Source organism: Camelina sativa, chromosome 8 (assembly GCF_030686135.1).
Source record: "Camelina sativa cultivar CO46 ecotype springtype chromosome 8, ASM3068613v1".
NCBI classification, from domain to species: Eukaryota; Viridiplantae; Streptophyta; class Magnoliopsida; order Brassicales; family Brassicaceae; genus Camelina; species Camelina sativa.
The window spans coordinates 29,562,232-29,585,628 of NC_141887.1; the positions used below are offsets into that span (position 1 = coordinate 29,562,232).

General features: G+C 36.4%; 4 protein-coding genes and 1 long non-coding RNA gene across 6 annotated transcripts; 1 reads left to right on the top strand and 4 right to left on the bottom strand.

Annotated features, from left to right (window-relative positions):
• Positions 1 to 200: 200 nt before the first annotated feature.
• LOC147940602 (uncharacterized) lies at positions 201 to 942 on the bottom strand. Its single transcript, XR_015563749.1, has 2 exons — positions 727 to 942; positions 201 to 406 (listed from the first exon to the last, which is right to left on the bottom strand). It is a non-coding gene; the product is annotated as an uncharacterized LOC147940602 (long non-coding RNA).
• A 1,743-nt stretch (positions 943 to 2,685) lies between these two features.
• Positions 2,686 to 4,568, top strand: LOC104708987 (uncharacterized). Its single transcript, XM_010425646.3, has 2 exons — positions 2,686 to 3,738; positions 4,174 to 4,568. The coding sequence occupies exons 1-2, from the start codon at positions 2,778 to 2,780 to the stop codon at positions 4,497 to 4,499; spliced, it is 1,287 nt and encodes a 428-aa protein (XP_010423948.2). The 5' UTR covers positions 2,686 to 2,777; the 3' UTR covers positions 4,500 to 4,568.
• A 1,474-nt stretch (positions 4,569 to 6,042) lies between these two features.
• On the bottom strand, positions 6,043 to 8,125 carry LOC104708988 (trihelix transcription factor GT-3a-like). Its single transcript, XM_010425647.2, has 2 exons — positions 7,660 to 8,125; positions 6,043 to 6,825 (listed from the first exon to the last, which is right to left on the bottom strand). The coding sequence occupies exons 1-2, from the start codon at positions 7,984 to 7,986 to the stop codon at positions 6,172 to 6,174; spliced, it is 981 nt and encodes a 326-aa protein (XP_010423949.2). The 5' UTR covers positions 7,987 to 8,125; the 3' UTR covers positions 6,043 to 6,171.
• Positions 8,126 to 10,946: 2,821 nt separating this feature from the next.
• On the bottom strand, positions 10,947 to 13,202 carry LOC104708989 (uncharacterized). The gene is made up of 3 exons (XM_010425648.2): positions 12,863 to 13,202; positions 12,257 to 12,678; positions 10,947 to 11,608 (listed from the first exon to the last, which is right to left on the bottom strand). Exons 1-3 carry the CDS (start codon positions 13,025 to 13,027, stop codon positions 11,170 to 11,172), a joined length of 1,026 nt encoding a protein of 341 aa, XP_010423950.1. The 5' UTR covers positions 13,028 to 13,202; the 3' UTR covers positions 10,947 to 11,169.
• Positions 13,203 to 13,422: 220 nt separating this feature from the next.
• LOC104708990 (uncharacterized) lies at positions 13,423 to 22,514 on the bottom strand. Of its 2 annotated transcripts, none has more exons than XM_087461466.1 (27): positions 22,053 to 22,514; positions 21,398 to 21,557; positions 21,207 to 21,299; positions 21,037 to 21,112; positions 20,757 to 20,925; positions 20,179 to 20,350; positions 19,698 to 19,823; positions 19,010 to 19,567; positions 18,312 to 18,887; positions 17,882 to 17,950; positions 17,503 to 17,619; positions 17,180 to 17,425; positions 16,891 to 16,938; positions 16,671 to 16,808; positions 16,407 to 16,544; positions 16,238 to 16,300; positions 16,043 to 16,150; positions 15,858 to 15,941; positions 15,708 to 15,755; positions 15,539 to 15,613; positions 15,372 to 15,467; positions 15,145 to 15,225; positions 14,997 to 15,068; positions 14,872 to 14,916; positions 14,695 to 14,778; positions 14,473 to 14,576; positions 13,423 to 14,360 (listed from the first exon to the last, which is right to left on the bottom strand). In XM_087461466.1, the coding sequence occupies exons 1-27, from the start codon at positions 22,265 to 22,267 to the stop codon at positions 13,796 to 13,798; spliced, it is 4,326 nt and encodes a 1,441-aa protein (XP_087317592.1). In that variant the 5' UTR covers positions 22,268 to 22,514; the 3' UTR covers positions 13,423 to 13,795. The 2 variants fall into 2 exon arrangements, with proteins under 2 accessions (XP_087317592.1, XP_087317591.1); XM_087461465.1 differs by having other exon boundaries at positions 16,407 to 16,547.
• Positions 22,515 to 23,397: the final 883 nt, after the last annotated feature.

Genomic DNA, 23,397 nt, shown 5'->3' on the forward strand with positions numbered 1-23,397 from the left:
GCCTTATAAAAATAAAATATTTAGATAATAAAGCTATCAAATCTTTTTTTAAAATATAGATATTTATTGAAAACATAACAATAGCATCATATCCTAAGAAATTAAAAGAAGTACTATATTTTGTGTTACCCGTCGTTGTGCATGTATTATACCAATGAATGAGATTATAAAACCAACGCTTTCTAAAGTGCCAAAAGATGGAACATATAAAACAAGAAGAAGTTTTCACCTAAAACAATAATCTTCTCAAATGTTTTCTGGTAAATTAAATGACAGAACGAGCTAATTATATCCAAAAGGAGCCTCAAAAGGTGATAAAGATAAAAACAACCAAGTCATGAAAATGTCATTACCTTGATAACACCAGTCCCCAAAGGCAATGTCCTGGAACTCCAAGGATAAGGATCTATTCATCAAAGTAAAAGAGAATTGGATGAAATAAAAATGGACAAGAAGAAAAATAAAGCAGTCAATCACCAGAAACTGATCTTATAACAATAAGAGCAAAACAAAAGTGCCAGTGACCATTTAGACATGACAGGAGTAGTTCGGTATATATATAAATTACCTCCTACTTAATTACATCTCCAGTCTACTTACAGAAACTAACGGAAGTCAAAATTTGACAAAACCACATCAACTCAGCATAATCATTATGTAAGCACATCAACTTAGCGTTCAGTCCAGAAGTTCGTTACATGAGAAGTAGGAAAAAAAAGCCAATACCTCGGCGATGAAGCTGCTTGGAACGAATAAAATCCAAACACTCATTAATTTTGTTAGTCTCAAACTTGACAAAATGAAGTCTCCCACCAAGAACAGGATAGCTTCTCAAGTTGCCATTGGTTATACCCAATCTCTCCTTGATCGTCCTCTTCGGCTTATCATCATCATTCGAGTAGTCCTCATGCCGTGAAAAATACAGCAGCTTTATCAAAGACCCTACAAATAAACGACTTTACATTCAGCACTAAGAAATTAAAAGAAGTACTATATTTTGTGTCACCCGTTGTGCATGTATTATACCAATGAATGAAATTATATAAACCAGCGCTTTCTAAAGTGCCAAAGATAAACATAAAACAAGAAGAAGATTGGTGCACAAAAAAAAAAAAACAAGAAGAAGATCTATATTATGAAACATACTAAACGTATTTAAATGTAATGATCAGACTAATCATACCATTATTAATATCCCGTAAGCTCGGCGACAAAAATAAATTAACGATTACCTTAAAGCTGGTTGCTCCAGCCTCCAAACCTTCGATGTTTTTATTTATAATTATAATAATAATAAAGCAAACTAGATAGGTTTCGAAGAGCCCTTTTGCAACTTTACTATATTCATCTTCTGAAGATTCCTTTTACTATTCGAAAGCTTGATCCCGCCTATTTATATATCTGATTGAGATTATTTAAATCTTCTATATCTTAAAACGATTTCTTTTACCGTTCAGTGTACATTGAGAATTAAGCCTAGTAGTTTATATTGTTGATCATCATCTTTAACATTGTGGATAATCCACTTATTGTTTTAAAAATTATTGGTCTATTGTATTTTTTTTTTAGTCGGCCAACATTTCTTTCCATTTAAGTGAAAAAGAACAGAGTTTTACATGATTAACAGACCCAAAAAATAACCATCGGAGAGTTTTCAATTCTAGCTTTTTTTGGCTAATGCATCAGCACATGCATTTGATGTCCTACTAACAAAAGTGAAATGATAGAGACCGGCGGACAACGCAAGTATGTCTTCCAGATAGTCTTGAACTTCTGCAATCTCATTCGGTGGCTTAACTTGCTCTTTAGTTTTCTGTAGATATATATAAATGGTCTTCGAATCTCCACAGAAAACTAATAGGTGGTAGTCCAAGCGCTTGATCTGGAGGAGTGCCTCTTTGATCGCAATGGCTTCTGCTTCAAGAGCTGAACTGGTGGGTTCAATTATTGGTCTATTGTATTTAATTTGACAGTTTGACGTCTAGCAAAAGCTAAATTCTCATTTTATTTCAGAATTACTAACCACTTACTGGTTTTCCAATTTTAAACAGTTGCTTCAAAATTTAAGTTTCAACCTGAAGTTAAATATGTTGGAAAATAAAAAAAAACCATGTATATAGTTAAAATATCAGAATTAGTAACCATATTTTGTTTAAAGCTTTAAAGCAATAAGAACAAAGCATGACCATTCTTTTTTCTTAATATAAAACTTACGTGAAAGAAAAAAATCATGCACGAAGTAGTTACATGGCCTTTATTTTGAAATAATTGATGAGGTCATTATTAATTCCTGATTTTTTCAAAACTACCAAAGTTCTTTTCTTCAGTTGAGTTTCAAAAACAGAATCTTCTCCTACATACTATCACACTTTGGATATAGCTTTATTTTCTGATCATGGTTACTTTCCCTCTTATGTTACCAATAAATACTAAATAATCTATTATTTGTGATTGTGATAAACATACCAATCCAGAACTATAAATTCGCGTTACAAAATAAAGTGAAAATATAAAACATATTTTATTCACTTCAAAACAACATAATTTGAGTTACCAATTTAATAAACTAATCAACCACAATGTCACTTAAAATAACAAAATTTCACAGTACTTTTGTTGTTTACCCACATAGTTTTGCTTTCAATTTAAAATAGTTACTAGTTACGGCTGTGGGTCCTCGCAAATAATGTGAAGTTGTGTGTTCTTCTTGTCCTTTATAAATACCAAGAACGTCTTGCACATTTTCAACACACTCTCCTATTAAAAACACTATCACCATGACCCAACGAGCCAACCCTAAGACTGGCTGCCTCACGACGGTAGTCCGTCGTCTTTTATGCTCCGGTAGCCAACAAACTCACCCTTCCGACAACATCCTCGACTCTGACGAAACACTCCAACTACTGATCCCTTACGAAGAAATCGAAGAGCCAAAGAAAGAGATCAAAACCGAAACCGAAACCCAAAACGATGACGTCTCACTCCAAGCTCCTCTTCCTCCCCCTCCTCCTCCTCCTCCTCCGAACGTCGTAGCCAAACTCATGGGGCTAGACCATCCCGCACCAGGATCAAAACGGTTCCGGTATTTTGATGATACTGGTTCGGCTGTCGCACGGAGCAAGTCGGTTAACTTCATGGACTACATCTTAAGAGGTCATGACGACGAAGAAGAAGAAGAAGACGAGAAAGACGGTAACCGCCAGTGCCGGAGAGTCAAAGCTTCCGTTTCTTTTCGCGAGATAGTCCCAACCTCGGCGAGATGGAGCTCCAATAACCAACAAAAGAAACACGACTTTTTGCTGTCGTATCTCGACAAGCTCGACGAGAAGAGGGAACTTGTCGGATCATCGTCTTTTTCAAGGTCTAGAAGGTTCGAGAAGGTTGTTGTAGAAGATTCCAAGAAGCCGACATTGCCACCGCCGGCGAAGAAGAAGGAGAACGAGAAAGTGGCTAAGAAGTTTAAAGACGAGCCTAGAAAAGTTGCGAAGAAGAAGAAGAGTGAGAACCGAAGCGACGTTAACGGAGCTAAGAAAGTTCGTTGGTTCCTTTCACCGTCTAAGAGTAAGTCGTCGGAGAAGACGGCGCTTCTAGGAGAATCAAAGAATCTTCGGGCGGATGAGTTTGTCGGAAAAGAGAGCGAGTCGCCGGAGAATAAGTCTAACGCTAGTCCAGTTTCGGTTCTTGATCGAGATCTTTATGATTATCTAATCCTTGACGATGACTACTACTTCTCAGGAGGTGAGTCTACGAAATATTATATTTTTTATTTCCCACATTTACTTTTAAAAATATATATATATATATATATACGTAAATTAATTATCTTTTGAATCTTCTTTGAAAGTTTGCTAAAAGAGAAACTTCTGACGTTTAGTTGGTAAAAATTTGGTCATTGGTCAACATTTTAAGTTTTTAACCCATTCAGTGCACTATATTTGAAATACTTAATAGTATTATTCAAAATTTGACCAATACAAGAATTTTCCATAAACGTCGGATAAATCTTATTTTAAATTTAACATTTGAACATCTTCCCTTTGAACATTTTTCTTGGTTTTACTGTAAAAAAAAAAAAGCTGCGAAAATGAGACTTTATCAACATTTTCAAGAATTTTTATTTGTATTTTCCCAATCATATTTTAAATGTCACTTTAATTTGAAAAAAAAAAACAGGAGATTCAGAAAGTGCATCGGAGTTGTCAACAACAAAGCAAGTAGAGACAACAACAAAATCTTCATGCTCTTCATCACCAGCAACACCAAAAACAAGTACCAAGAAAGAAACCGGCAATGATTCTGAAGAGACAGAGTTTATCACAAAACTAATGAATATGCTCTCAGATCTGTCTGAAGAAGACATGAAGTCCTCCACTTGGGTTTCTGCTTCGTCGTCAACTAAAACCGTTGACTTTACTCAGGTCGAAGATTTTTGTGTCGAATTTGGTCAAGAGATTCTTGACCTTGTTATTGACCAGTTAGTTGATGAACTCTGTATCTAGTTTCAATTTCAGCTGTCAATTATCAGAAGTATGTCGTTTTATAATCTTATAATTCAATCGTTAACCAAATTAAGACTCGCGCAACTATCACGATAATATCATTCCACATTTTCTAAGAAATTGCTAGGCCAATATAAGTTATTGACCACGGGTGACATTTATGATTACTACTAAAGACTATGATATGATGCACTCGTTTTAAATAGTTCTGCAGACAGATGTGCCTATCCTAAACACAATTATATCGTGCGAGTGTGATGAAACACACACGATAACCAAATAGCACAAGGATAAGTGACTCTATCAGAAGAATATTTTTTTTAATTCAAACTCGATATGATGAAAAAAATTATACATATATAATCCAAAAAACAGTCAATCGGACTTCTTCTGAGATATGCAGAGAGCCCCGTAACTTCGAAATACGTACTGTCTCCTTTATGTCTATTTCACATGCAAATCGTGGTCTCCTTCTAACGTTACTTCTTTGACGTTTTTTTGTATTTTTCTGTTTTTTGTTTTTGTTTTTTGGTTCACATGTAAACTCCTTCAACATTAATTTCCCACTCTAATCTATTTAAATTTTGAATTTTTTATTTATTTTTATTTTAAAAAGAAAAAGAAAAACGCAAAAGTCATAAATGTCGAATTGTTTTCTCGTACCCATGACCTCTCAGGGATTGATCCAAGGTTGTAACCAATAGAGCTACGGCGAGTGAATCATCGCATATTTTCTAAAATTAAATACAGATACAGTAATATCAATGTGAACGCGTCATAACACGGTTTCATGTTTTGTGTATTTTAACTGTTCTGCTCGCGCGATGTGTTGGTAAAGCAAGCTGTCTTGCAAGAGAAGAAAAGAATAAAAAGACAAATTCTTTCTTCTTTATAATTTTAAATATATCTACTTATGAACAAAATAGGTTATATTAATATATGAATGTGATGATCACAAATAACGCGGAGAAGTAATGTGGGACAAATGTGAATTGAAAATTTGGAACAAAGACTTTTCGTATAATTTTATTGTTTATCGTCTGATTAATAGTTATGAAACATTCTTAGTAACAGAATAAAGTAGCTTAAAGTACTAAACCAATTTGTTTTTCGATACCTATAACTATCAAAAATAGAGTTGAGATTAGCATCTAATTATCTACAGAGTGGTAGTTACTTTATGCACATATATAGGCGTCCTTAATTTTATCAAATAGAATCGTTACATTAAATGTGAGGTTGGTCCAATTGAAGTGCTTACATGCTCGTTTTTACTCGCTCTCTGCTTCTAGATGAATTAAAGCTCATTTAAATCAATAAAGTATAAACTAGTTTATAAACACAAAGACTTGGGAAAACATTATGTGAGGGCCGCTGACAACAAATTTGATTTGATGAATCCAAATCCATCCCCAGTTCCCATCGAATCTGGTTGAATTCCAAGTAAAAATAAGGAAACCAGCCTCCCGGATCCATATCGAGCCTTTGATTATATAATTCGCAATCCTATTTTCATAACCACGATGTGGTAACATATACGGACTTTCAAAATCTGATCTTTTATATTTCTCTTTTCGAATATAATTAATATAGTTCATATAAATAAAAGAAACATTAATTTAGATATGACCTAATTGATTTGCCTAGCAAATTAACTCATGTTTATGAGAAATTAGAAACCTTGATTATGACCATGATCATTATGATGATCTCTATTAAGCTTATTAAGCAAAGCATCAATGAGAGTGTCTCTCTTCTGAGCCCTAACTTCGTCCCTCATCCGTCTCTCTTCCTCTCTCTCCATCCACCGCCTCTCCACGGCAGCTCTCTCCTCCTCTAGCTCCGCCATTCTCCTCCGCCATTCTTTCTCTCTCTTCTCCCTCTCTCTCTCCTTCATCTCCCATGCATCTCTCCATTCCTTCTCCATCTTCACCGTCTGCCTCATAAACTCCTCCAGTACTTCTTTAATTGTGCTACCGGCTGCGGTTTCAGCTTTAGTCACTCCTTTTCCTTTTTTAGCACGTTTTCTTGGATTGGTAGAAGTACTAGTAGTTATCACTTCTGTCTCTTTCTTTTGTGTCTCTACTAAAGACAATAATTCCTCGTTGATTTCTTGATTTGGCTCGTCAACTTCTTCTTCTTCTTCTTCTTCTTCTTCTTCATCATCATCAGATGAAAACTGATTATGTTTTCTCTTTGAAGAAGTGCTTGGTTCTGTGGCTTCTGACCACAACATTCTTTGCATTCTTGCTGCGAAAATCGATTGAATCTCATTGTGAAATGGGAACTGCTGCCTAATAGCATCTGGCTCAGTCGTCTCACACGCCTGTTCCATAAATATTCAACATGTTATATATATATATACTATACACAAAATATATGTATGTTAGTATGTAAACATGTAATAGCTAGCATTAGTCTATGGCCCTATGCTAAACCTTTTAGCTTACCAAGTATCTTAACTGGAAATTATTATCTCGTAGACACATGTTCATCTATCATATAATAAGAAAACAAAAACATGTTCATCTATATCACGTTCCTTTTAGCATACAATAAATATATATATAGACGTTTTCAACAATTTTGATGCTTGTGTTCATCAGTAACGTAAGATTATTATTAGAAATCTTAATTAGAAACTCGTTATATAACGGTTATTAATATTTTAGTGGCATGTTGTGAACACGAGATGTTACTTACATACTTACCATATGATAAACGAACAAAAAGAAAGATATATAATTATGGTATAACGGATCAAAATGTGAACATAGGCAATATCATGATGAAAGCTCACCAGTAAACGCGTAGAATATTATTCTCTAGCTCGTTACCATTAATGGCAGGACAATATCTAAATAACCTTGGAGATTGGGTTAAGCTCATTAATTGATGTATATATAATATAGTCCACCTATACATACACCATAAACTAGGTTTCCATTTCAGTATGCATACTTTCATGTCTAACCACACAAACTAGTGATAAAATACAAAACAAGTAACTATATAGTTACACAAAGAATATAAAATGCTATACTAATGATGTTACATATATATACTTGTAATCATGTTCATTCAACAACATTTATATATAGGTGTGTATATATAGAGACTATAGAGAGAATCATTTAGTATAAATAGTTGAAGGGGTAACCTTGTATCTGGTGACGAGGTTCTTCCACTTGCTCTTGCATTGTTCTGGGCTCCGGACAAAACCTTTGTCGGCCATCTTAGCAGCCACGACTTCCCAAAGAAGCTTATTACGTTTGGTCTCCATGAAAGTCTGATCAAGCTCTTCTCTTATAGCCAAAAGCTCCTTTGTCTCCTCTATGCTCCACTGTGGGATTCTCTCACCTCCGCCGCCGGGATCCATCGCCGCCGTCGTGGTCTGAGGTGGAGGAGGAAGCTGTTGCTGTTGAATCAAGTGATGATGAAGCTGATGGTGGTGGTGGTGATGTTGGAAAGGGTTACATCTGTCCATTATTGGAATCGAATTGTCTTTGTGACGTAAAGAGAACAAGAAGAGATCAATTTTTTTTTTTTTTTTTTTTTTGTGTTGGGTTACTTATAAATGAAGAAGAGAGGCTGCTTTGAGAAAAGAGGAGAAGACAGAGAGGAAGGAGAGAAAGAAGAGAGTTTAATTAATTTATAAGGAAGTGTGAAAAGAAGGTGTGAATCGTCAAGGGACGATAGAAGTGTAGTTTTTTGTTTTTTTCTCTAAATTATATAATTAATAGAGATTATAAGAAAAAAAATAGTTGAATATACTAGAAGTAATCGAATTATTTAGTTGAATAATATACGAACACGAATGTCTCTTTTCATTTAGTGAAAAGGACATCATATATCGTGATTACATTACATTAGAAAAATAATAAAGTTTAGATTTCTTTCTTCGGATATAAAAGTCGACATTTAAAGCAGCTAACTGAATAAAATCATACTACTTTTCTTCGTATTACAAAATTTTGAGATACTGAAATGATGAATATAGTAACCGCAGACAATTATAGGGGGTAATTAAATTGCCTCAATTAAAAATATATAGAATATCTAAAGTAAAAAAAATTCGAACTAGTTTTTTATTTTATTTTACAAATTGATTATTTGTGCTCTAGCCTGCTTAATTACAAATTTGTAAAGTGGTCGAAGTTTTTTCTGAATTTGATGACCCCCCTTTTTTTTTGGCTTCAACGGCCTCATATTTATTTTATTGGTAGTTAATAATTAATTTTGTGCCAATATAGTATAGTACTTATAATAATACTGCGTTAATATTTCGTCATGCTTACGAGTTATTTATGAGTGCCAATCTGATTTATAACTTTATTTTTTTCCTCCTCAAGCCTCAAATTAAATAATCATTGCTGGCCTTTATGCCTAGTCAATTGACCCACTAGATTTTCTTCTTTCCGTCAGTCTCGTATTTTTCCTTCGGAATATAAAACATATATGTATTTACAAAATTTCATCTTAAAAGTTATGTAATGGTTGACAGAAAAAGAATATTAAATAAGTATTGGAGATCAAATACACTTTTAAAAGTTGGATCAGCTCAGTGTCATAGCTTTATAACAAAAGAAAATTGTAATTTGTTTATCAGAAATAAACAAGCAGTTACATAAGCTTTCCTGGTTGTTAAAATATGTATAGAGGAGAGTATTTAAGTTAACTAGTAGACAGACACCTAACGTTCCTATAAGAAACGACTTAATTTAGCTACTGAAAACAAGAAGACTACTACCGTTATAATTGATAAAGCTAACAAATTGATTGGAAATGTAAATTCCCCGAACAGAGAAAAAAAGACGACCGTTCATGTGTTTGAATGATGAAATTTGCTAAATGAATTGATGAACTATAACATGGATATTTCCGTAGTCGGCACAAGAAGAAATAATTAATAATAAGAAGGAACAGAGAAAAAAAATGTACTGATGAGTATGTTTGGATCCAGTACTGCAATATACAACTGTCAGATTCACAGAATATATATGGTAAGTACATACATATATGAAGCCGCGTCATTGCAGTGACATTAGCTAGTAATATCGTACGGTGAATTATGAAACCTGTATCTAAAGAAAGATTCGTGGGGGTGTTGTGTTAAAAGAAGTATATATCTGTATAGAGAGAGTTGTGGGGTTTATAGCATCTGTGTGTGATGGATGTGTAAGAAGAAGTAACAAAAAAAATAAGTCAGCGAAGTGGTCCAAATGCTGATGAACCGTGTTGAAAGTAAAAAACAAAACTTTTACATGACATGCAATTAGACTTGGCTCTCCCACCTGTCATCCCACGTGGATTGATTCACACGTTATTACTACTACTCCTAGTACTTCTTCTTATTTCTTTTATTTGGTGTCGTCGACTCATCCAAGTTTTTTTTTTTTTTTTTTTTTTGTAAAACGACTCATCCAAGTTAATCTAATTTTTCGTTCCAAATTTGTGGTCTTTACGACAGGTTTAATTATTTTTAGAATAGCCATTGTGAGTGAATGCAATACAAAAAATTACACGAGGAAGAAACTTGAATAATCTTAATCAGGTACGCGGAGTCTTGTTATATTCCACGTGTAAACGGCCACCTTATTTACCGACATGGCCAATCTTGTTATTGTTTTTACTTTTTACTTCTAAAGACATTTTTTTTTTTTGGCTGATGTTTATCGGATCATTATCATACAACAAGGCCACCTCATCGTCCCGTCTAATATATTTTTTTTTCTTTTTGGGTTCCTTTTGCTTAAAGGCTTAATAAAGACTATACAAATCAGCCAATTTGTGTAGTTTTTAGGTCAATGCTGTTTAAGGACATCGCTCCGGATTACTCGGAACTAAAAGCTACGCAGCAAATAAACCCTAGTACTATAAACCTTACTGCTCACACTCTCTGTATACTCTGGTTTTGAACAAAGACCATGAAAATGGTTGGTTATATTTCTTCAGTTGATTGCATCAAATCTAAATATACATTAACATACTTACAATCTATACAATTCCTAAAAAGCTTCCAAATCCTTAAAAATTCAACTCAAAAGTGTTTATAATTTTGAATTTCTAAATAAGCGCATAACTAGTCTTTTATTTTTCTTCTAATTCTTTGACATATATATGATAACAATTATTCTACGTCAGCATCACCACGTGAGGGGGTTGAAAAGATTTTAATGATCGAATTAGACGAGAGGGCATTAGGGCAAGCAAGGTCAAGATTGAAGGTGAGAAAAACGTAAAGATCGAATATTTTTTTAGCTACAAACAAAAAGGTGTTCTTAATTCAAATTTCGCTACCATGATTAATCGATTTGACTTTAATATTTTGACAAATTGTAAATGTTGATTTAGTCTTTCAAAATCTGTTGACAATATATGTTTACTAGTAAGTATTAAATACTAAAAAAAAAAAAGCTAAGCTTTAAAAAAGAGAAGAAGACGGTATTAAAGAAAACTTAACTAGTCAGTCAGTCATTACTAGCATCGTTTCGTTTGGTGGTATTTTCACAATTACCTTAAAACTTTACCAAAATGCAACAAAATAATGAAAACCCACATAACCACATCTTCTGCTACTAAACTAAACGATTCACCAAAAAGAAAAAAAACGAAAAACTAGCAGGTTGTATCCAAAAAACTGAAAACGAGATGTTCAATCTTGAGACATTCAAGATGAAAACATCCGCTTGATCCCTGATTTCTGCTCAGGCGTTAGCTTCGAAGGGAACTTGATGATGAATCTGATTCTCAAGTTTCCTTTTCTTGACGGATCTTTAGGGATCGGCATGCCTTCCCCTTTCACTATCTCTTCATACGACGGACTGATCACATTGTTTACAGGAACCGTTAGGGTTCTTCCGTCAAGAGTAGTGACCTGCGCTGTGCAACCTGTGAGAGCTTCCACGAGAGATATCTTTTGCATTACCACCAGATCATTCCCGTCTCGTTTGAAAACGGCATGCGGTTTCTCGTCTACGATGAAAACGAGATCGGATGGAATGATTCCGCGATGCTCGTTTCCTTTTTCCAGGAAGGTTATCTTTGTTCCTTTCTTCCAACCGGCTTTGATTTCTATCGTCAAGATCTCCTCAACCGGTGTTGGCCTCCTGCATTGAAGCACACACTACGGGTTTAGTCAGTCAGCAGCAAAACATAGAAAACATAAATCAGTAATGTCCTGCATTTGAAAGTGGTCGGAATTACAGAAATTGTGAATGAGTTTATTCTTGACTTGGTCTTTGCGAAAAGTTATATATTCAAGAGAGCTTAAAACAGACTTTGTACAAAGGGTTAGAGATCAACCAGAGTTTGTGCGTCCAAGAGACTTTGAGAATCTATGTATAGCTAAAATCCATAATGAAAGTGGTTGACTGGGCCAAGGAATGTCCAAGAGATTTTGAGAATCTATGTATAGCTAAAACCTATGATGAAAGTGGTTGACTAGTAGGCTAAGGAATGTGGTGGTAAGCTATATAGCTATCGGTTTCTAAACTTACATCTATCATTAATGTGTCGACTGAGAGCTCAAATACTTAAGGTAACAGAGATCAAAACTTGTAAACTAACCAAAACCTGTTAAAAAGAAGAAATTTCTAGTAAGATAACACTACAGACTAAAGATTTGAAATTAAACTCCATACAACAATCACAGAGAGAGAGAGAGTTGAAGTATCCCTAAACCGAATTAGCCACAAGCAGCAGATACATATAGATATGCAAAAAGCAACTAAATTGATGGGAAATGGAAAACAAACCCGGAAGAGTCGAGAACATCACGAGAGATCTTCATCTTCTTGGTGACTCCTTTATATAAATCCTCCAAACTACAGGGCAATTGTCTCTCAATAGGAGCAGCTTTCCTAGCAGGAATGGAGGGCTCTCCTCCTCCTCCTCCAGCGCCTGCAGCAGCAGCAGCCCTCAAGGAAGCGAAGATGTCATCGCCATACCTAAACGCAGAAGGTCCTGCTCGGGAGTCGCTGCTTCCGGTACCAAAAGGCCTAGTGAAACCAAAGAAGTCGGAGAAGATATCATCGGCGCTTCTGGGATTGAAGCGGAAAGAAGAAGCTCCGGGGTCTGATTCTCCAGGGTAACCACCGGAACCGGGAGGAGGGCCTTGGTTTAAACCTTCTTCTCCGTATTGGTCATAGATTGCTCGTTTTTGAGGATCACTCAAAACCTAACAAAGAAGCAAACATATATATATGATCAAAGGGTGGGTGTGGAAGAGAAGTGCATGGTCGATTAGCTCTTAGCTTTGCTCAAATAAATTAAAAAAAAAAAAAAAAAAGATGGAATTTTTGTAAAACCCTAAACAAAAAATAAAAAGGGGAATTGAAAGAGAGGGAAAGTAAATTAATCACATCGTAAGCTTCAGAGATTTGCTTGAATTTAGCTTCGGCTTCTTTTTTGTTGTTAGGGTTCTTATCAGGATGCCACTTCATGGCCAGTTTCCGATAAGCTTTCTTTAGCTCCTCATCGTTTGCACTGCGATCAACCTGAAGCACCTTATAGTAATCCACCCCCATCTCTCTCTCTCTCTCAATCTTCTTCTTCTTCCAATCGCTTTCTCTCTCTCTCTCTCTCCGCTCTGTCTCTCCCACTGAATCTTCTTCTTCTTCTTCTTCTTCTTCTTCTTCACTGGATTCTAGTTCTCTTCCGGAATAAACATTTTAACCGAGCTGAACCGATCTATCATTTGGAAATCGGTACGCTAAACCGACCGTGATTTTTAATCGGTTAAAATTCCAATTTTGTACTTTTTAAGTTTTGTCCACATATACACCCATGATCAGCTTTAACTTAAAAAGGCCTTAGTATTGGGCCTTTGAAAAATAATAGTAGCTGCTTTGGTTAAGAAATCGCAAGACATTGGGTCTCTGACCGTTGACTACTCAAAACACAAACATTCATGATAAGAAAATTTTAAGAAAGAAAGCAAACTTTTATTGAAGTCTATTATTTCAAAGACGAATGCTATATAAAATATGTATGAGACAAACAATACAATCGCTAATGACACGATTTATATCGAAATTTCTAATTTTAATCTACAAAATTCATTTTCGTAAAATATATATATATAAAAAATTGCTACAATACATGCAACGAAGAAGATCTCCCACCCTTCTTCATCTACGCTTTCAATCAATCACTTTTCTTCTCTGACACAGAGAGAGAGAGAGAGAGAGAGAGAGAGAGAGAGAAGTAGAAGCAACCTAAATTTTCTAAGAATCTCTTCTTCTCTCTCATGTCGAGATTATCCCAATTAAGATCTCTGTCACAGAATGATACACTTACTCTTCTTCTGAAGAGTCCTTTGATTTCTCACTTTTTGTCACCTCGTTCTCCGAGGTTGCTGTGTCGTCTATCTTTTCATCATCATCTCGCTGTGTCTGGCTTGACGCTCGAGAGTCTGATGTTCGAGTATGGCTCGTTGGTGCTGGAGCACTCGAGTCCGACACTTGAGGACTCTGACCCATTTCAGACTGCCCAGTCCCAACTGGACTGCTTTGTGACTGACTCATCTCAGACAGGCCCGCACCTACAGGACTGCTCTGACACTGACTCATCTCAGACCGGCGCGTACCTATGGGACTGTTCTGAGACTGACTCATTTCAGACAGCCCCGTACCTCCGGGACTGCTTTGAGACTGACTGCCAATTACCTGACTGGGTTCCTGGTGATCTGTTTTGGAGGGACTCAACGGTACAGAAACTTGCTCCGACTGGCTCGTTTGCTGTGACTCGCTTGCTTGCTGTTGCTGCTGTTCCTGACTCGTTTGTGTCTCATTCGCTTGCACATGGCTGGTTTGTGTTCCTTGAGAATCAGGGACAAGTCCAAGAGCAGACAATGTAGACCTACCAACAAAATAGTTTCATATCATTGTGCTCAGCGGCAAATGGATTTCAAATAGCTCAAGTCAGATTGTTCAGAAATGAATTCCTGGAAGCTTGAAAGAGGAAAGGTCACCTTGGAAGTGAAGACTGAATCTCTGGCTGGCTGGCATGTGCGGTTAGTGGAGCTCTTAATGCTGGGATTTTAGTCAATGCATTTCCCAGTTGAGGTGGAGGAAGCTGAACAAAAGGAATTTCAGTGAAAAGCCAAGACAAGGATCACACAGTTTTAACAACGCTTTTCGAAAGACTAGTATAGGTATTTAACCATTGTGGAATATATTAATTATAATCGCACCTGTAGTAAGACCTTGTATGATTGAGGCTGTGTTGTCTGTGCACATTTCAAAAACCCCACCCACAGTTTCGGATATTTCCATATCTGAGGCATTCATATAGAGAGAACCACAGTTTTATTTTCAACACACAGTCAATCATAAGAATGGAAGTATAACATTTCAAGAACATTACTGACCTGTTTGCTAACGAGACGAGAAAGGATCTCCAAGATGAAGTCCGACTATTAGAATATCAAGTTAAAGAGATTATTCAGTGAAAATAAAACTGGGACAGCAGAAAGAGAAGTGATAAGTTTGTTACCAGAGCTGGAAAAGCACCGATAGCTTGTAAAACTGTACGCATGAATAACATTGGCAGTGGAATTTGCTGGACCTGCCAAAAGTTTGCCAATAAGAATAAATGTCCAGAACGAGAAAAAAAACTCGGTAAGATAGAGACTGTTATATACCAGTTGATTCAGAACGCCGGCTAAAACCTGTTGAGTGAATGTCTGCCTCTGTGCAAAACAGGTATTGCATGCATCTGTGACCTGATAAGAACATTAATTAAGACATACGATTTAGGGAAGTAACCTCGGTGTTGATGGTAAAACAGCTGGCGGAGATTTCCTAATTGTTCATCAAAGCTTATATTCTTTGTTTGCTGTATGTTAATAAGTAAATGGTCGAGATATACCTGTTTAAGAGGTATTCCATCTCTTGCTGGGTCAATGCTATGGATAGCAATTAAAACTTCAGATGGAGAAAGCACTGGGCCAGACTGAGATGATCCCTAAGAACCAAATTCCAGAGTGAGCATATCAAACTTCACTCAAAAGCCAGACGTAAGAATGAATATGATACCTGCAGCACACGAGAAAGTGCAACTTGGAATTTCTCCATAGGAAGATTCACCATATGTGGAAAAATGCGTAGAACCTGATCGATAGACAAGTTACAAGCTTAGAAAAATATGACAACTATACCCCAATGCGTCAATAGAAGGGGGGAAAAGGTAGGAAAGAAGATTTACATCGTCTCTTGGCAGGAACGGCAAAATTGGGAAAAGAATTTCTACATCCTGTAGTCCCATCAAAAGTTCAAAACCAAAGAAAAATTAGAGAAGAATTAGCTTACAGTTTTGCTATTAAAGAGTTATCAATGAACATTTCGTTGTCTTTACCTTTATTCTTGTATCAAACAACTTTCTTATAGTAAGTATCAATTCTGAAGAAGGCGTGGGCCCCTCAGTGAGGGTTTGAAGAACCTGTCATCAAGGAGGAACAGTAAGGAAATAGTAAAAGTACACACAACTATATGAGGCTTTTTAATCTGTTTATATAAAAGAAAGTCAAGAATAATGAAAACCTGCATTAGAAGGTTCTCACTCCCACTGGGTGGGTCTGCTATAATTTTAAGAAGCTCAGAGGATGAGCCCATAGTACGAACTAGTATTGGGATTTGAAGATGAATAGCCTACACAAGATAAAAAGTGAGAATAAACACCGGAGAAGAAAATTCACTGATATTATAGAACTTCTTAACACTGGGCTCCAGTCTTACCTGCTTAACAGGATCTAATGCATTCTTGTAAATGCTGAACACATGAACAAAAAGGGAGTGCTTCTGCAAATCAAAGACACATAGAAATCTAAAGTTTTAGCAAAATTTTACCACAAACTTGAAAAGCTAGCTTAGTCATTACTCTAAGAATGGTATAAATTTACAAGACCTTTGTACAGAGAGCAAAATAGAGTGACAGGCAGCGTTGAGCTTCAGTAATTGAAGTAGCTGATGTTGCTTCGGAGGGCGTCTCCATGCCACTAATAACGGGCTGTGGTTTATTTGGTGGACTTTTCAGATCAATATCCTTCTAAAAGAGAAAATAAAATAAAATTATGGTCAAATATTTCTTATGCAGTGTTCATTAGTACATAAAGAAAATATAAATGTATATAGAACTCCAAAAATAAATTATTTTGGTACAAGGGAGCACCTTATTACAATCATCCATCCGTGTTTCAGCATCTCCTCTCTCTGAAGAAATGCAACTTGCGACGGAAAACAGCCTCTCCTTTGCAAATTCTTCAATCTGTTGCGTAATGAATGATAAAGAATAGAGCTTGTTTGCGACCTGTAAAAATGACCCACAATTATTGAAGTGGTAACACATCAGCAGCTGGATACATTGAATCACAGGTTTAACAGAAACAAACCAGGCGGATTGCTTTCATGCGAATTTCTTCCAAGTGATGAACAGCACTCTTTTACAAGAAAACAAAAAGATGAAAATTTAGTGAGAGCCCCATAAACAAAAATAAGAAAATTACAGCCTTAAAAATGTCAATTGCTGATAAGAGAAAATGACAAGAAAGGTCAGAAAAAGGAAAGAGAAAGAACCACAAGCACAAAGCCAAAATTAAATAATGCACTGAAATGTGAAAGAGGAAAATTAAAGCTGAACCAAAGAAGAGGGAATTCGGAAAGCGGTGAGATAGAAAGAACCTGCAATGCAATCTTCAGGCAATCACTTCGGATTCCAGGTCTCATTAAAATAAGGCTCCAAACAGTACTGAGACCTTGAGTCACACGGTCTCCATTCTGTAAATCCTTTTCAACTTCTTCACCACTTCCAGGACAGCAAAACGATTCCAACAACTTCAGAACTGATTTTGGCAGATGTGGAGAATCTCCAAGCAATTTACTTAAAGATTTGTCAGACGGTGGAAAAGAGTCTCTAAGTGCTTCAGCCTAAAAGGTAAAAATGTTTTCTGAGAAAATTCCCTAGCAAAAAGTTGACTAAGATACAAACAAAAATGAATGCTTACCACAGTCAGCAAGAAACTTTCATATGCAGACGCAGCAGTAGTTGACGAGAAGAAATCTTGTTCTGCTTCTGCCTCCCCGTATAGTCTGTAAAGAACCCGCACGGTCAGCTCATGTCCCTGAAAACATAAGAGAAGGTAGTCAGACGAATGACTTTTGTTCAATTAAGAATGTCATCCAACAGAAGACTAGGAAATTCTATAGTCGAGCCAGTACAAGAGCCCATCTAGATTAGAACATATACCAGGATAAAAAGAGTAAATCAGAAACTAAAATCACTATCTCTAGCAAAGGATTTTCACCACCATAATTGGGCTTTTTAATGCTACCAAAACACAGTAAGCATGTATCACGAATACACAGGATTAAACAAATTCTCACCTCATGATTCAAATAATCCGACAGGACATGCTCCTGTAATATTTTCCAAGGGTCTAACTCTGAAGGAAACTGCGAAAGAGAAAAATATAAAAAAAGAAAATGTGACGATCAATTACTGAGAGATAGAATTTACTCAAACTGTCATCTTGCCAACTAGGATGCATTTAATAGGTATAAAACAGGAGAGAGTATAAACAGCCATCGAAATCAAGCATAACAATCAGTAAGCACTAGACATATCCTCTTTCTACCACAAACCAGGCTCTTAGAGTAGAGGCAAGCGAGGCAAGAATCATGCAGAGGCTATTATGTTATTTTTTAAAAGAATTATCATAAAATAGACGAGTAATAAATCATAAGAAGAGAGAGCTAGAAGAGGCACGTCCCCTTGGAACGCTAAAATGTAAAAAAGTATAGATTAGAAATTGACCTCAACTCCCAAATGAGCAAGAAGAGAAAAACGGAGTTGTGAACCACCAGACATTGATATTTGCTTATATGCTTCAACAATGCGCAAAAACACCAGCTTCTGCAAACTGTCTTTCTCCTCATCAGAAAGGTCGACAACAGGTGCTGATATCTTAGGCAGGACAAAGTGAGGCGCAGAAGCAACTGAAGTTGCAGTTGACAAAACCAAGCTAGTAGAACCTGTGGCAGCCGCCTTTGGACTAAATTCCTCAGACTTATCCACAGACATTGAAGGAATTACATCGACAAGAAGTTTTCCACTCGCATTTTGATTCTTGGTTGCAGCCTCCACATTCATAGAATTCAATACAGAAGTAACACGGGCTCCTGATAAATCAAGTTGAGCAGAAGAGTCCAATCCAGGTATTCCACTTTCTATATTCCCTATATAATGCACGTCTGGTGGAAACACAGTACTGTCCTCTTCATTTTCTGGAAAAGAGACATCAGAAGAAGGTAATAAGCCAGTGGCAAGAACTGCATCTTCAGCTGAAAACATCTGCTGGTCCACATGAACGGCAAAGACTTCTTCATCCTCCTGTTATCGGTGAGATTTTAGTGTACAATACAATCTTAAAGACAAGAAGGCAAAACAAGGAGCATAATTGAGCAATATATATAACAGATAGAAATACGTAATCGAGCAAAGAGCACCCATACATTTTCCGTTTTCGGTATGCAAGGATTTATCAGGGCAGCAATTGGTGGGAATGCAGTTGACAGTGAAAGGACATCCGCTACAAATGATGGGGGATATCTAATTTGTGCATCACTACCAACTATACACATATTCATCACCAACTCATTGGTGCCATCAGCATAAGAAGAACCATTTGGTTGAATATTATGCATATTAGCCATCACAATATCAGTAAGTAAATCCGCAGCAATACCCTTAATAAGAATCTCCAACGATCCAATTGCTTTTTCACCCTGAGCAACCAAGGTTCCAAACACATCAACTAGTTGCTGAACAGGATCAATATCACGCACTGCTCTGCTATTACTTGGTCCGGCAACCTGAGGTAGAGAGCCACCACCATTAACATTTAATCCGTCGGTAGATTCTTCTGACACAGAAGGGGTTATTCTTGCACGTTTTCCATTCAAAGCATCTCCATTTAGATCAATATTGTATTCCGATCCAGATCTTTTCCTACCAAAATTACTTTCCGCAACATCAGAACTAGCACACAGAGGTTTCTCATCCACTGATACCTGTAATTAATAGTTCTTGAATTTCAATTTCTGCATCCAATATACATAAGCCAAAATAACCGGAGAGACACATGCACACACAATGATAAATATGCAGATGAAACTATGAATAGAAAGAAGAACAAGCTACCTTGGTATCCTCTGCACTGTCTTTGTCCTGAATGCTTCCGTTATTCTTGTTAAAAAGATCTTTAGCTTTCCCTGCCCGACCTCCACCTTCTATCTCCTTAAGAGCACCGATCAAGCGATCCTTCCACTAGAGAAAAATGACAGCATAGAGATCTAAATAGTTGCAAGTTTACTATGAAAATCAACTCCATAGAAATACACCACAAAATTTATAAGAATGGTTATACCACTATTAGTTGATTAATAATGATAGGATAGCAAGTAAGAAAGATCAGCATAATACACATAATTCACTACATACGAGTACATAAACTAACAATCTACCGCAAAATTTTGGGAAGATCAAATACAAAGCATGGGACAATGGTTGTTTAGTTGCAGTGACAATGTATACCAGCTCAGCATGACGAAAATAATCAATTATAAATGGATAGAAAATAACAGAAATTAAATCCTTGGAGGTAATTAAAACAAAATAATACCGGTGCAGCAGCGGGATGTGTACATTTCAAGTAAGAGAGAAATACAGTCTTCAACGCAAGATTTGCTGCTGCAGCATGCACTCCTTTGAGAAAGCTTAGGGGATCCAAGCTAAGTAGAACGGGTAGAATGCGTCCACAATATGCAGGACGTTTCTTTGCAACTGATGAAAGACTGTATACGAAAAAGAATCAACGTAAACAGTGAATCATGAACCATAAGACAAGTTAGGATCCCCATCTACACAGTCTATGATGAAAGATACCAGTAGATTACCAAAGACAGTTTCCCCATAAATATTAGTAACTGTGTGTGAGAGCATGTTTTTACATTTACCCCGTTCTTATAATCACAGGAATTTCATCCTAGATTGGATGCTCTTCAGTCTCAAATCTAAGTTTTTTTAATTCATGATCACATTAAACATTTTCTAGACAAAAATGAGCCAAAAAGAAAGTAATAGAGAGGAACATAAAAAGCTGAATATTCATGAAGTAATACCAAATTAAAAAACAATAATCGTCGAGCTATCTAGAGAACAATAATGTGCGTATATTGATGCACTTAAAAAACAACTCACCTATTAATGAGAACAATAATCGTCGAGCTATTTAGAGATTTGGCTGCAGGGTGCCGAAGCTGATCAAGCAGTAGACCCAATTTCTGGCTGGCCTCAATTGACAAGTCTCCGATATTCAAAACAGGATGTCCCCCACGAAGGATAGTTATATTAAAATCTGCTTCACTTCCTTCAGGAAAGGTAACTAGATTGTATAAGCAACTAGTTTCCAATAAGATACTAATGGAACAACAAATATATAGTTTCAAGTAATCGAGCAGATAGATCCATAAATATTTACCTTCATGAGGTGTATACAAAAGAATAAGCGCTTCCACAAATTTCATAGCGCATAATTTAACACCGCTGTTTCCTTGCTAATATACAAGTCACAAGAAAAAGAAAAAAAAAAAAAACAATCAGATAAGAAAGATAACAAATCGAGGAATCAGAGTAAGCATTAATTCCCACCTTGAAAGCCACTGAGCATATTTCATCCTTAACCTTAATCATCCATGTCCACGAAGATTCAAGAAGATCATTCAGCTCACTAGAATGCAAACCCTGGAAGCCAAAGAGCAATAAGCAAATCAGAACTACATAGCAAATGCAGAACGAACAGGTCACAAATACTAAAACCTAGAAAAAAACAAGAAAACAACCTGAACTGCCACTCTTTCGAGGGTGGAACGGAATAAATCAGCTACGCAAGCAATGACCTGCCTCGCTACAGCTGGTGTCTCATCTTCAAGAGACTTAATTAAAAGGGGCACTATTTCGGGTAATAATTCAACATATTTCAATCCAATCTCACCAAGTATCCTGCATTTGAAATAGCATCAGAGGTTCAGCAGTTATGTCAATTCCCTAGTTCAAAGAGAGGAGCACGTCCTCGATTATACTAGTCGTAACCGAATCTTTCAGCTAGCCAATGAGAGTAAGACAGACACTAAACCATCAGTTATAATCACTCCCTGAAGTGAGATGTTGTCCAGGATTAACAACAACAGCAAGTAACTATACGAAGGCAAGATACTATGCGTCATCAATACGGTGACTGTGTAAATTGATTATAAAGAGAGAGAGAGAGACGCGAGTTACAAAGACCAATAAGAATCAACAATTTCATCATCCGAGATATAAAAAAAAATTCTGGAAATTCATTTATATGTGTGTATTTTACAAAACAAATCCGAAATATTTCAGAAACTTTAGCATTGGAATCACCAGAAATTGAAAAAAAAAAAAAATATATATATATATATATATATGAACTAATCAGGGAAAAGGGTTACAAACTACAATAGCGGAGCTTACTCGGCGACAAACTTGCGAACAGCACCGAATTGATCGGAGAGAAGATCGAAAAGGTGAGGAAGCAACTCGATGGGAAAAACGGACTCGTCCTTTTGCAAATCCCGGCGCAAATTGCGTAAGCGTTGCAGCTTCGGAGGCAATTCCGTGGCTGATTTGGCGGAACTCGCGAGACCTTCAAGCCTTTCTCTTGAATACGAAGCCATGATTCCAACCATCACCGGTTTCCAAACAATCGATATTAATTATACACTAAGTGCCCAGAGATACGCATGTCTCTTCTTCTTCTTCTTCCTCTTATTCTATAAAGGGCATAGGGTTTTTGAGAGAAGGAGGACGAATGGGGGAGATTCGTTTTATTTCTGATACGAACAAATTGAACTGATTTCCATTTTCGAGGTCTTTCCTAAAAGACACTAGTAAATCGTATACACGGCGTCGTTTGGACAAATGAAAGAAATTACACTATGGTCCCTCGTAATTGATAAGTCCCGTTAGTTGATGAATTGATTAAAGAAGCCATTTGGGAATAAGAATGGGCCGATGTGGGCCTATTTCGATTGATATATTTAAATGACGAAAGAATTTTTATCCGTGTTTTGTGGTCCTATTGGAGTCTTCTCTTCTCGGATTCGGACAAAATGCGAGTGGCGTGCATCAAATTGCAACAAGGACTTCACAGGTTGAAATGAAAAGCACTTTTGGAGATTAGGACCCGGTTTGTTCAGTTTCGAAACTAAAGCCAAAAAAGAGCCTAGTGGCTAAGTGAAGGGATATATATATATATATATATATATACATATATACTCGAATATAGATAGATCATGGTGTTTTGTAAAAGTAAAACTTTCAATAGGTCTTGAAGTCAAGAGCTCCATGGATTCCGTATGCTCATTACCGTGCGCGTGAGATCTGAAATCCCATAGTGAGAAGAGACCAATGGACACTCAACGCTAGAAGAAGATTCGCATGGACTCTATCTCTCTTTTACCAACCACATTAACATAACATTCCTCAAAACACCAATTCAGAATGCAACGAACCCATAACTCATAATGCACAAATCATGAAATCGATGATTCTTACTCTCTAACAACGAAGACAACCTAAATCAGATTTATCTTCCTCTAATGATAGGCTTATAACTATGTCTCACACCACACATTGACATAAGAACTAAAAGCTATGTGAATGACAGCAGTTCTTGGTTCTCGAATACAATACTGAAACAGTTGCAGAGCTCAGTACCAGTGTACGAGCAAGATCTCATTACCAAATCAATCAAGTTCCATCCTTTGTAATCAACCTAATACTAATAGGTTGTCTGAAATCTAATACTAGCATCCAC